Source organism: Crassostrea angulata, chromosome 1 (assembly GCF_025612915.1).
Source record: "Crassostrea angulata isolate pt1a10 chromosome 1, ASM2561291v2, whole genome shotgun sequence".
Taxonomy (NCBI): domain Eukaryota; kingdom Metazoa; phylum Mollusca; class Bivalvia; order Ostreida; family Ostreidae; genus Magallana; species Magallana angulata.
In genome coordinates, this window is record NC_069111.1 from 4,078,280 (window position 1) to 4,092,908 (window position 14,629).

Here is a 14,629-nt window from a genome sequence, read left to right on the forward strand (position 1 = left end):
GTTCTGGATGCACAGCTTTAAAGTGATGTCACCGTTTGACCCCTTTAAGGTATCGGTTTCCTTATCAATTGGGTGATAATGCTTGCATGGGACCGGTGCATCAGCATTGTCATGGAAGCCGCATTATGTTGGTGGGATCGCATGACCGTAGTTGATATTTACTGGAGACAGCACTGCAAACGATTGAATTAAATATTGATGCAATTACAAGCACACCTTATGGAGGTGTATGCGTTTTTTATGAAGGAGAATATTGTTTTATCAGTTCGATTCGATTAGCAATAAACGAGAAGAAGAAACCTCGCGGTATCGGCAGTCTGATTAAGAGGTAACAGTTGTAAGACTTCCGTATTGAGTTTCCTTCTCTTTTCAGTTATCAACACCTCAAACGCCCAAGTAATTCTAGGTTTCCTAAAATCAGAAAATCGTCCAATGAAATGGTAATAAACTGCTAGGTGCTGACTAGTCGGGGTCCGATTTGACGAATTAACCGGCGGGATTGACGAAGTGACCACCTGTAATTGTTGGCAGTTGTAGCTTTAATTTGTTTGGTTTATGGTGCACCTTATACCTTAAATGTTACAATTAATGATATACTTACATTTAATGTTACCTGGCGAGAAAGGGACAAAGATTAAACAGTCCTTTTATGAGAGCTATCAGTTTCCTTAGCCAGTCAAATCTTAGCCTGAACAGACTCCGGGCCGATGCGAATTAAAGTTTACATTGATGTGTCATTGATGTACAATTGATATTGACAGGCAGTAAAGCTACCAATAAATATGATATGAAGTTTCCAGTTACAACTGTAATTTATCTCATCTACTTAACAATGCTGAGACCTCAGAAAACCTTAGCGGTATTTATCCAAGGTTTCAAAGTAATGCTACATTCTCACGTAAGATTGAAACCGGCGTGATAAGTCTATTTTACTAATCTACGTTCAAGACGGTTATTTTTGTTACTTTTTGTTTCAACATTAAAATTCCTATATATTTGATGAACAGAATTTTTTGGAACTTAATACATCAGAAGTTTGGACAAGACTTCAGAATCCTTAAGATTGAAAGTCAGATCAAGAAACCTGCCTTCTCAAGATTTCAATCGTTTTTCTATAAAAGTGGTTTTATATTGTTTACACAAAATTTCATTTGCCTGTAAAAAGAGTTTATAGAGATTGCAGTACGATCGCCTGTCTTTGATGTTTAGACGTTTACCATAATATGGCGATCGTAAAATTCTCGTGAATTCTCGTCAATGCGGATTTTCCCGTGAAGTCGTAGGATTTCAATAAGATCTACTTTATGTTATATTGGCGGAAACAAACCTTTATGGTACCAGTTGTTTTCTTTCTAAACAAAGTTGGTTTTTATACCTGTTTCGCCACCCTTACATCTTTGCTAAGTTAAAATTCTCCTATTCAACAAAGAACGAATAAAATCGTTGTATAAACGCCATAAAACACCGACCCTCCACTGCGAAAAAATCGGCCTTCCAATAGCTGGTCATCCCTTGCAAGATAACCATACCAAATACGTTCCATTATCAAAGTTTGAAATATTTTGTGATACCACGTTTTCAAAGATATTTTCTAAAAGTTGTAATTTGTTGAGATAATTTGCGAGCAGGAAGTACCGTGCAGTTACATGCATTAACATATACATGTATCTAAATCTTCAGTTTTATTGTACAAAACAGAAGACAGTATCTGACAATAAGAGACATGCATAAAAAAGACCACCAGTACATTCAATATCCAAAAAAACCTTCCGAGGCGGCGGTTCTTGGCAAACTTTTTGTCTGGCTGGCGATACAGATTTTTGTTCTGGTCACACTAATTAAATGACCACCAAATTTGCCGGAAGGTTTGTACCATGATCAGTGATAATTCGGAAGCTCTTGCTAATCAAATCGACACAATATGTATGGATGGAAAAAACAGCGTTGGCGGTTGTCTTTTTTTTCTTTCTCGATTTATTTTTTTTTCCATAACGAGACATGTCAAATTGCAGGAACTCTATGTTACGAATATGATGAGTAACTTAAAATTTGCCCTGTGTGGTCTAATGCGTTTCCATGACGATGGATCCAAGCATGTCTCATAATCAAACAACGTATTTAATCATTCTCCATTTTTTAGAGAATGCCCTAAAATAATATATCATTGCCATCGTTGTATTGACGATTCTAAACTGCTTAGATATTAATGTCGGCCAGACATCGAACAAAAATCTTAGCATATAAAAATGTGAATAAATTCAAATGAAATGTAAAAAAAAAAAAATAATTAATGATAATGCAAAAATTAATTATTTTTTTTCTAAATTTTTTGTCTTGTGTTATATTTCTTAAAAAGTAAATGTATATGAGAGGAAAGTATTCAAATGAATAAAAACGATGAACAGGCTGGTTGTTTACCAAGTATTTGTCTATTTTCAGATATGCAACAGATTCATTTACCGTCAACGACGCTTGCTCCCACCGCTGTGACGCTGAGGAAGCGAAGAAGGCCCTACTCGAAATTCCAGATCGCGGAGCTTGAACGCGAATACAATAACTCTACATACATCTCTAAGTCCCGGCGATGGGAACTCTCACAACTAATCAACCTCTCAGAACGACAGATCAAAATCTGGTTTCAGAACAGACGTATTAAAGCCAAGAAAGTGTCAAAACGGGACGATCCACCACCCAAAACACAGTCTTCTTGTATGCAACAGCAGCAACCTATGAGTCACTGAGGAGGAGGGAAAATAGGGAATAATGACGTAACAGAATCATGATGTGACGTCAGGAGCACGCGTCTGGATCTCCAGGATTTTGTGGCTCTAGATTATTTTACCAAAGAACCAACACGCCGAATACCTCAGTCTGCAGACGTAGTGAAAACCAATGGTCTCTGAGAGTTCTTTGACTTGAATGGACACAGCCATCGAGCGCTCTTGAGGATCGAGGGTCTCTTGAAAAAGTAAACAATACTGTATGTTCACTTAGACTCGCACAGGATTATTACGGCTGGTTTGTAGTATTACAACGTATAATGAATCTTCTCCTGATGCAAGGACACGATGTGAATTCTTTTGTCTCATGACAATTTTATCATTTGTAGAAAAGGTCCCAATTTAGACAACAGATTCTGAATCTGTCTGTCGCAGAATGACTGCCGATGTGAATATATCGATTAATGTAGAATGTCTGAAGATGTGATTGTATCGATTATTTGTAGAATGTTTGACAATGTTTTACTACATTGACTTTTTGTGATTTGTCCAAAGATAAATTGTATTCTATATAAAAAATGAATAGATGAAATAGCAATGAAATATACTACCCTAAACTACTTTCTGGTCTCTGATTATGATCCAAAGAGTATTGAGTGGTTGTGTTCGAGAAGTCAGATAAGGTACACTAGTGTTTGATCACTTGGCGGACCGCGGGACAGGACACGACTTCGCTTCCCGCGTGTCTGCAAGGAATGGCAAAGACAGAAGGAAATCGATTGATTATAAACAACATATACAGTTGATATATTAACGAGAGAAAAAGGGCCTGTGTTTTTATGGAATTATGATATTATGCAGCAATTGATTTCTCTGTCTGAACAGAAGACAGTATAATCGAACTGCCCATGAACTGGAAAGGTTGAGTTTATCTCTTTTCGTTTGGGTCCTTATAATTTATATTAAGAAATAATTTTTTCTGTATAAAGGTCTTTTTAAGTGCATTTATTGATAGAAAATGTGTGAGCATTAGTAAAAAAAAAAAAAAAAGACAACACCGTGCATGAAAACTAGGTTCTGAATAATGACTATTTATTCTTCTGCATTGTACAGTTAAAATATATACATGTAGTATTTTTATCATTTGATTCTTTTGAATCCCAGGTCATTAGAAAGTATTTATATTGCTATAGTAAGTGATTTTATACTTATTAAAAGAACCTTAGAATGATATTGGCACGGTCGTGTTAAAACTGAATCAACGTTCACACCAAACGTTAAATCCTTTGAAAGCAAATTAATAGTACAAGTTTATCAAATAAAGATTATACATTTATCAAATTAAGATTATTAATTTATGAAACTAAGATTATATAAATTTATCTTGCGACTTTAGTCATACTAATCATAATATCAACATTTATTGTGCAGTTTATTTCCAATACCTGTACATTTATTTTTCGATTTGATTTTTTAAAAATACTCATGATTCACTACGTTTAAGAAGGAAAATTTTCTAATTAAATAATCTTTAAACAATCAAACATTCAAGTATTGATTAAAGGAATATTGATATAATATAATATAATTGATATATAGTTTGAGAATAACCTGATACATTTACTTTTAAAGTTTACTAGATCAGTGATACAATCCCCACATTTCTTTCGAAAGTGAACCATTCAATATAAATACTATTTATTCATTTATGAATACATGTTCAAAATTGTATATTTCCTTTATGTATAACTTTATAGAAATGTTTGCTCCTTCTGTTTTATTCGGCGTACTAAATACATGTATGAGTCTCTAAAATACAAAAATAAAATCTTTATTTTTAATTCAGTGCTTAATATACTTATGTGATAACTTACAAATGTAACATGTTAACAAACTCGTACCGTGTCACAATCATAATAAGGCCTCTTTGCGGACACATTTATAATTAGCAAACCATTATAATCTAAAATGTTAAGTAACAATGCAATATTTCTGGTCATCTTTCGATAAATGACTTTTTAAAAGAAAAAAATAATTTTGTGACAAAGTGACAACCCAGAACACGATAGGAATTTTTGATACATGTATCTTGTATTCATCAAATGATTAGAAAAATATATTTATTGAAAGTACACAAAATACAGAGACTATCTCGATAAACACCTTGACCTATCGTATAGTGGGGGTGGGTCTGCTAACACCGACCGATGTTCACAGGCATCGGGGTGATGGATATGTCATTGCTGCAGCAATACAACGATACAGAAGATTGGGAGACTAAAAATCTCTACAGTGGACGTGTATATGAAATGGTATCATGACGTGGTCATTTAAATTATGTGATAAAACCTTTTACTTTTTAACGATGGAAGTGATTTTTAAGAATAACCATAATGGTATTTTAAAGACAACATTTTTTTCAAAGAAAACCGTGTAAACTCTGTTAAACCTGATATAAACATACAACATTGACTTAGCAGGACGTTCTTTGACAAACAATACATTAGAAAAGTATATTCATAAATACAATACCTGTACTGTTGTGCTGACCAAAGTTGACCTTAAATTCGACTTTTAAACTACTGTGCTGAACCTAAGACTAAGACAATTAGGCTAGCGCCCAGCACCGCCAGGCACTATTAAGTTTACCGAAAAAAAGGTTTGAAAGAAAACATTATGAACTCCGCCAATATTTCATCTGCATTATGTCACTTAAACATCCCATACAGACCACCATTGTGCTCATTAGAAACTGCAATTAGATTAAGAAAAAAAAGATAGAATTTTGATTTCTGTGAATATATACATATCAAGAAGAAGAGAAATATTTTACCTAATGACTTATTAAACTGACTGATTGCGTAAATAGAGTTAATCTGATTGCTTTATCCCAATATTACGTAAATGTTTAGCCAGATCGTAGAAAAACCTTAAAGCTGGCATTGCCAAAATAAAATTTAAGCCTTATCTACCATTGCCGAAAAAAGCCCCGTTTAGACATTCCGACGATAGAGGATGCCGTGATACAAGTGTCGGACAACAGACGAGAAAACGTTTTGGACCAAACAAGGGCGGTCTCAGTGCTGAGGAATCTGTCTCAGAACGTTCTTGATGGACCTTTTCGCCCTCGAATATTCAACTTTGATTTTATATAAAGATCGCCTGTATCATTAACACGGTTGATACTAAAAAATTACTGCACCTTTTACATAATACCGGCTTAGTTTTAATTGCAGTAATGGAGCACATTGATTATGATGGCTCATCTGGGAAGTCAACAATGGTTGCTGTCTCTTGAAATACAAGCAATATTTGGGTGAGGATTTGAAAATCTGATTAAAAGGGGGGCATATCCGACCCCTTTGCGTTTACCTAATCTGTGGTTGTAGAAGACATCTATAAAGATACCAAAAATGTATACTTTAACTTTTTGTGGTTTTCCCTTAATTTTGACGGCAATTATCATATCAAAGTAAGGTTACATGTATACGATGTCTTAGTAATGTTTTGTTTTTTTTTTCTAAAAATAAATAATAATAAAAATAATTTTAAAAAAAATTATGATTAGTATAGTTGATGATCTGAGGGGAAAAGGCCTTTAAACGACCAATTTCACGTGGGAGTGGGTAACCATTCAATCATATTGTTACTTTCTTGAAGCTGTCAAGCCTTTACAGTAACTAACTATTTCTAGCGTGAGTGATATATTGCGGAGAATAGTTGTTCACATCAGAGTCTCTCCTCAGGGAAAACCCCTGACTTTTGATAGCAACATATACTATGGGTTCTTGAAGAGAGTAAATGTAGCAGATCTGCAATTCTGCCATATGAGTTGTTCAAGTTGGCGTAAATATAAGCGATGGACTTGATGAGTTGACTTACGCTTCTTTTCGCTAGGAACGCTAAGTTGAACACCAAAATAATACATTTGCAATATTTGTCAGTATGGACTTTTTAAGTTTATCGTTTAACAACATGTTTCAATTGAGAAAATTTCATCTTAAGACTCCAAAGAACAATTGCTAGTCTTCTACACATCTGGCCGGAGGTGGTGAGGTGACGTTCATTGGGTTACATAAATTAAGGCCATGCTTCTTGTGTTGCTGATATTTTGACAAATTGAAAATAAATGATACTTTCGTAGTATGCTTTATACAATGTCATAATTTTTATTTGATTTCAATGCGAAATCATATTATTTACAAACGAAAATTATCCATAACTAATGGCTACATTACGAAGAGTCTCAAAAGCGATTATTGTAGTACGGAGGCGTTTAAGTACCTTTTCGTTGGCTCATAATTATCAGTGATATTCAGTTGTCATAAAACATTTTTTAAAATAAACGTAAAACTACAGTGTAGTTATTTTATGGTTACCATTTATATTAACAATGTACAGTACTGTATTCGATTTGTTTAAAAATGTTATATTTGACTTCGCTAACATTTGGTCATGTCATTAAACAATTGATGGTATCCTGATAAACACCCTCAACTTAACTTTTTTTCGATAAGATAAATAAATCATTGATTTTTTTTACTAAATGAATTAAAGCTTAATTTCTGTTATATATCAAGACATTTTATAATCGTCTTATTTACAAATATATACACAGTCATAACAAACAACTTAAAAAGGTAAGATAGATATATAGAGGATATTGGAACCTTATGATTGGGTTCTTATATAATAGTTGTTTCATAACTGGATAAGAAAATACTTTCTTGGTCAACTTAACTTCATTGTAAATTGATATAAAGTACATGTATGTCTTAGGCAAGTAAAAAAGACACATACTGTGGAATCGTTTAAATTTGTTGGGCCAATTTTCGTAGACTGTGTGGGTTTGTTCTCATTTTGGGAGTTGATTTTTATAATAATTGTTACTCTGACAAACCGAAAGTGAAACAGTGTTTGGACCAAAGCACAAATCATCGCCGCTGACAAGAATTAGTTCTTGAGAATATTTGATAAATTCGAAATAATGTATGCTAAAGCATTGTTTTTCAAGGAAACATATTTATAAATACCTTGAAAATAGTCAGATTTTAAATGGTACGAACAATTTAGAAATTTTTTGTAGTTGTATGTATTCTTACGCCAGAGTTCAATATAGTCTCGTTCAACTCGACGCTCGGCTGTCTCCGTAAATCTCCGACAAGCAGAGAGCCTCTCTTGCTTGTCGGAGATTACTGGTGATAGCCAAGCGTTTGGTTGACCGAGACGAGAGTTCAATATTGCTTGGATCCATAAATTTTCCAGAAATATTTCTATTACTGATACATAGTTTGGTTGAATTTATTCTATCTTTAAATATTACTCAACATGGGGTTTTATCAACATTCTTGTATCGAAAAAGTCCGAAAATTCATATTATAAAAATGTGCGTAATTCAAATACAGATTAGAAACTACCTGTACTTGTCATGCAAAATAACATATCATTGATGTTTAAATAAATAAATATCGATAAAATCAACTCCCGTCAGTTCTTCGGTACTTTGATTTGATTTGTTCTTGTTTATTCGTGGGGATGTAATTTCGTGGATGCGTCGGTTTTCAGTTTCAGTAAAAGAGATAACTCTTTCAAAATTTATTTTCGTCGAGAATGTAAATCAGTGGGGAGAGCTACCCACGAATACCACAAAATTGAGGCCACCATTAATTCCAATGATTCTACGGTGTGTATATCTTTCACTTGCTGTTCCTGTTTTACTAGTATGTGCCTCCATATAACCATGATCAAAGCTTTACTCCAAGCAAAGCAATTGTCAGTTCTAAGAATTAAATCAGCAATACGAGGAATTCAATGACATCCAATATTCTAACTTTATTGCGTTTCCATACTTATCAATAAATAAGTATTTAGGCGAGTTATGTCATTGCTTGATAGTTTAATACTTCATATCAATGTCTTTAATCGTAACTGATTAACTATTTATAACAATAGCTTTAAAACTTTAAAATGTTTCTCCATATCAAACATTCATTTTGTTGTAAGAGATTGTAATCGTGGCATCATAGCGTTTCTAATGCATTTAGATGATTTTGCTAAAACAGAAATGGATATTTGGACACTTTGTTGAATTACTTTATAATGCTTTTTTTACGATGTGACTGGTCTATAATGACTTTTTAACAAGAATTTGGTTTGATTTGGTTAATCATATGGAGTGTTTTAGTTGTACTTATTAACAGATACTAAGGGTCAGTGTTTTTAACATTTTAGCATTTGTTGATTTCTTTTAAATAAAATGGTTTTCTTCGATGTTTAAATAATTCTGTTTAATTTAATCAGAAATATTCAAAAATTGAAATTAACAATTTTTCAAATGGATTGGAACGTCAGTTTGTAAGTATTTATTTTATCATAATTTAGAACAAACATTGGTTATATGAGAGGCATATGGTTTAAAGTTTTATGAAATTAACATCATAAAATTGTGTGTGTGTATATATATATATATATATATATATATATATATATATATATATATATATATATATATATATATAGTTTTATGACTTCATACCCTACCCTTGTGGTTGAATCCTATAACATTTCCGTGGAAGTTAAGTTTTATATGCAATATTATGCTACCTAGCAGCTGTCACAAATTGACGGCAGTGGTGAAACAATTGGTTTCTCTAAATCTCTTCCTTTGATAAAACCGCCTTACGAGACATAATTTATGGAGGGAAGTTTTGGATAATACTGGGGAAGGACATTTCAAGCTTGGTAAATATTGTTTTGTTAACAAGCAAATCATTCTCGAATATGTTTGTTTATTACAGATGTTTCGAAATATGCAGCCACGGACATACTTTCATGAAAATTCAAAAAGCGAGGAATTGATAATGACAAATAATAGTAATGGAATTAAATTTATTAAATATCGTGTATATCATTGAGCATTTTGGGGAAAATTTTATGTCAAATGACACCTTGTATTATATCCCAAAGTGTATGGGTTGGAGCATGAGACCTTTTTTGAGAAAAAAAAAATAAAAACGCAGTACATCGATCCTCTTCGATCGGCAACGTTCAACATTTTCTTTCATCTACTATTTACATTTAAATTAACCTATCAACTATTAATACTCTAAATCATCTTTATCTAGTATTAAAGTAAACTGTTCAAAGATGAAAATATTTAAGAACGTATTTTCTTTTTCTGTTAATTTTCAAAAGCAGCCACAGTTTTGCATATATATTTTGCGTTGTTTATAACGCTTCCATTAAGATAAACAAAGACCACAAAACTGTCCTAATATTATGGTTCATTTTTATTTCACTTGCAAAAGTAAGTAATGAAATATTTAACAGTTAATCTATAGATTGTTTGATAAAGAGGTAATTTCCTTCATAAAGAAGCGTTTATGAAAATGTAAAATCGGCAAGCTGAAAGGAAATATAATATTTAATTTTATAAAGACGGTTTAAAGTTATTTATTTATATTTAGTTATCATCATAATTCTAAAAGTCGAAATTTTATACATAACACATAAACATACTACACGTATTTTCAATTTAACAAATAATCATTAAAATGAAATGCATAAATATACAGTGCATATTTGCATCACTTGAATGACTAATGTCAGAGCAAATATTACAAAACTTAATCTTATTGTATTACCTATGTTTTGTTGATATTTTGGTTTTTTTGCTTTGAGCATATTTTATTGCACATAATAAGGGTTAAACACAGTTTCTTATATTTTATAAAAAAAAAATGATATATATTTTATAAAAAAAATTAATATAATCGATAATATTTTAAGTTTTTTTTAGATAATTTTGACAAGAGTAAACTGTTTACGAAGTAAATGCCTTTTTCCACCGACAAAAGTCTAGAAAATATGTAAACTTATAATTGGTAAATTGATTTTTAAGGAGAAATCATAAATAGCTATTGTATATCAATTTCTTTAGATTATTATATTTTTGTATATACATATATTAAAAGTAAAACATCACAATTACAAAACATGATTTAACTTATAATTTTTGATAACCCTTTTTATATTATATTTATGTTTGTTTTATTAATTTTTAAATTATAACAATGTTTATGGACATTTTCTGAGATTATTATGAAATCAAAAGAAACTGCAATTTTCATATTAAAATTGATTTCTACGAAAATGTTTTTTTCTTCTAAAATGACAAAAAAACATCATGGCTTTTGAATTTCTGTTAGCCTTATTTGTATAGGAAAATCAGTTAAGAAGTCTTAATTGGTACAAAATTGAAATATTGTTATTGTCGTCCTGTACAATAATTTATTTGCTATATATTCCCTAGGAGAGAAATCGTTGTTTTGACAAAAATTAAAGATTTGTTAAAATCTTATTTGTTATAAAAGTTTAACTGAAGTTACATGCAGACTTATCATACTAACAGGTTTTTGCTGCAAAATTAAATTCTAAAAAATGCAACTCATATATTGCTTTAAGTTTTCTTCGGTATGTAACATTTAAATAAATTTAATGTTTATTTTTTTGTTATATATCAATTCATCTTTTATATGTAATTATCGGGTAGCTTTTTGTTTAATTACATATTTTCATATGTTAATTAAAAAGTTTGTTAAAGAAGCAGGACCTAATCAAAGGCTAATGAGAGTATGTTAATAAAACGATAAATAAAAAGGCTTTTTTTTAATTCACTCAATATATCAAGTCATCTTTTATATGTAATTATCGGGTAGCTTTTTGTTTAATTACATGTACATATTTTCATATGTTCATTAAAAAGTTTGTTAAAGAAGCAGGACCTAATCAAAGGCTAATGAGAGTATGTTAATAAAACGATAAATAAAAAGGCTTTTTTTAATTCACTCAATTACAAACAAATCAATCGTATGGCGACATCATCTCTACTTCTTGAAAGAATGAGAAAACAATGGGGGGAATATTAATTTTCTCTGGAGAGACAAATAGCCTCACTTATGAATTACTCTCTGGCTATGAGCGTATGCATGAAATTGAATGAATTATTCCATCACTTTGTGTGGTCCCGCATTAGGAATTACCGACTTTGCCTTCAGGACATAGACTTCACACACGTCACTTCGCGGCCTCTACGAGAGAGGTTCTACTCCTATATACAAAACACATCACAGGGTACAAGAGCTTTATTGTCATGGGAAATTTTGATCTACATCATTAAAAAGCAATATCTCCTTACTGCGGTGTTTGGCAATTGATAAATTAATCAATTTGTATATCCTCAGCAATTTCAAAGTGATGTAGATGGAGAGAGAGGTTCCAGATTATATAAACACGTAATTAGATATATGAAAGTTAATTGCTTATTATCGGTTTTAGGAAATTATACAATATTGTGAGACATGGGCGTTTCTATTTTTAAATAAACAATCGATAATTTCTTTAGCGTACCAAGAGGAATTATTTAACTGTCAAAATGCAGGACTGTAATCTGTATCCGTGGTACAGAAAGTTGCTGGGTGCACGTGATGAACCATAGGTCAATATGATGCAATCATCTTCAAATTTGCCAAGATTATTTTAAAATTCACAGTTGTTATCTTGGCACAGATAACACCACTTTTATTTAGCATTGATAACTTAATTCCACATGTTTAAATTTAAACCTCTTCTTTTGTTTAAAGGAAGAAAGTTACCTTAGAATGGTCAAGACCACCAGCAGGCATGTTCACGAAGCTGTCTTAGGACTATGGTGCGTCCTAAGTACATCTTAGGAAATGTCTTAATCTTAGGTCTGTTTCTCGAAGCTCTCCTAAATTTAGGAACCGCCTTAACTTTGTCCTAACTTTAGGACATTACCTACCTTGTCCTAAGACCACCCTAAAGCTATAAAATACCGTTTTTGGGGATATTGGGATGTTGTGAAGCCTTTTCTTAAGACCGGTAGAATAGAGGAATATTTTCCATAGTTCCAGCATTTTCGACAAACATCAAATTCTTAATCCGTGAGGAGGGGGGGGGGCATAGTCATTTATTCTATCATGCATGTTCATTTTAACACAATGATGCAGAGGAGGACCTCGAACTCTCACTACTTCCCCGTTGCTACATGCCTGCCTGGGAGCTGACAAATTAAGGATTTTTTTCCGCAAATACTATCTCTGTTTGACGAATGAAAATTATTCACTTATTTTTTTTATCTACACCCGTACACTAAATGAGTTACATTCATTGTTTTGATTATAATAATTTCTTATAACAATTATTTAAATGTCCTTTGCTAAAAAGTAAATTTACATCGGGTTATATAGGCCATGCGTTTTCATTCCTAATTTTTATCACTTTATTCTGAAAAAAAAAATAATCTTTAAAAAATGTGTTATGTTGAATGAACTGAATTTATTTTATATATATATATATATATATATATATATATATATATATATATATATATATATATATATATATATATATATATATATATATATTACAACTTATTTCTTATTTATCATGTTCGTGTATTCTATATATTGCAGCTTAAAGGGAAATTGGTTGTGTGTTTCCTCATGTAAGGTTTCAAATTATAAGAAAATCGCGTGTTTATGTATTACATATACTTGAATGTCAAGATTCTCAATTGTTAATTATCAAATGACAATACACACGTGTTGTTTACATAATTTTCTGCTTGTAAGCCAATTCTGTTCTGATACGTATTTTCTTTTTAAAAAAAAGAACAGTTATTTGAATTTTTTGAGGCGTGTGATATTTTTGATTTTAATTTTTTTAGGGGGGAGAGGGTGGTTCATTTAAAAAAACTACAAACTAAATTGTTGTTGGTCACTGATATATATTTAGGTAAATGTAAAATTTTAAAATGTATACATTAAAATTACTGGGTTTAGGCCTATTGTGTTAACTACCGAGACGTACAATTTTTCTGGCGAAATGTTTAATGATTCATTCCTACACAAGTCTCTCAGATTCGATCTGAATGGATAAATGTGAAAAATAAGAATGGTTGTAGAAGGTTAGGATATCCTAACTTAAGATGTTCCTAAGTAACCGTCGAGCTACATCTTAAGACGTGTCATAAGTTGATCTTAGGATGTTCCTAACTTTTTTCCTAAGTCATATCTTAGGAACACACTTAGGGCATAACTTAGGCAAGTTTCGTGAACATGCCTGCTGGTTACCTTTATTATCGTATTAAAGGATTTCTTTGCCGCCGTATGTAACGACAGAATTAGGGGAAAAAAAGAAAAAAGTGAAATTTCTAAAAAGATTTTTACTCTCTCTCTCTCTCTCTCTCTCTCTCTCTCTCTCTCTCTCTCTCTCTCTCTTAGAACATAAGGCGCAATAGTTATTAATGGGTAACCATGTGTTGCAACATTATGTGTGGCCTCAAAACCGATATATAAAGATTTGGATTTTTAATGTGACTTTATAAAACTATCTTACAATGTGTAAATTCTCATCGTCATTATCAGTGAACCTTGTCGTGATTTAATGTTGGTGCAATCAATATCGCTGTACCCACGCCCCGGAATTCTATTGTAAAAATTAATGTGCCCTTTTAAAACACATTTATTTTATAGAAAAGAAGTTCACAAAAGTCAAAATCAAGAATAAAGTGAACGTATTAAAAAAATTATACAATTTTACAAGTTCCATATAATTCAAAGTATTTACAATTGCAATATTGCTGCATATGGTAAAATTTATATTGTACCAAAACCGGACAAAACAAAATTATATTGATATATGTACATCAACAAAATTTAGTATTACAAACATCATAAATAAATATAAATAACACGAAGGGTAAATCTGACACTTATAATAAGATATGGTTTATTATTCTCGTTATACATGACCAACAAAGCTACAAGAGCAGAAATGGTGTACTTTGAACAAACATCGAAACCGTCCTAGTACTTAAAACTATTTTT

General features: G+C 31.6%; 1 protein-coding gene across 5 annotated transcripts in view; it reads left to right on the forward strand.

Moving 5' to 3' along the window:
- The window catches only part of LOC128159644 (homeobox protein Hox-A9-like), a 48,937-nt gene extending 45,597 nt beyond the window's left edge, over positions 1 to 3,340 (forward strand). For all 5 annotated transcript variants that reach the window (XM_052822807.1, XM_052822818.1, XM_052822797.1 and 2 more), the window contains one exon: positions 2,440 to 3,340. In XM_052822807.1, coding sequence (XP_052678767.1) covers positions 2,440 to 2,741 — 302 coding nt within the window. In that variant the 3' untranslated portion in view covers positions 2,742 to 3,340. The remainder of the gene's footprint in view (positions 1 to 2,439) is intronic.
- The last annotated feature ends 11,289 nt before the right edge of the window (positions 3,341 to 14,629 follow it).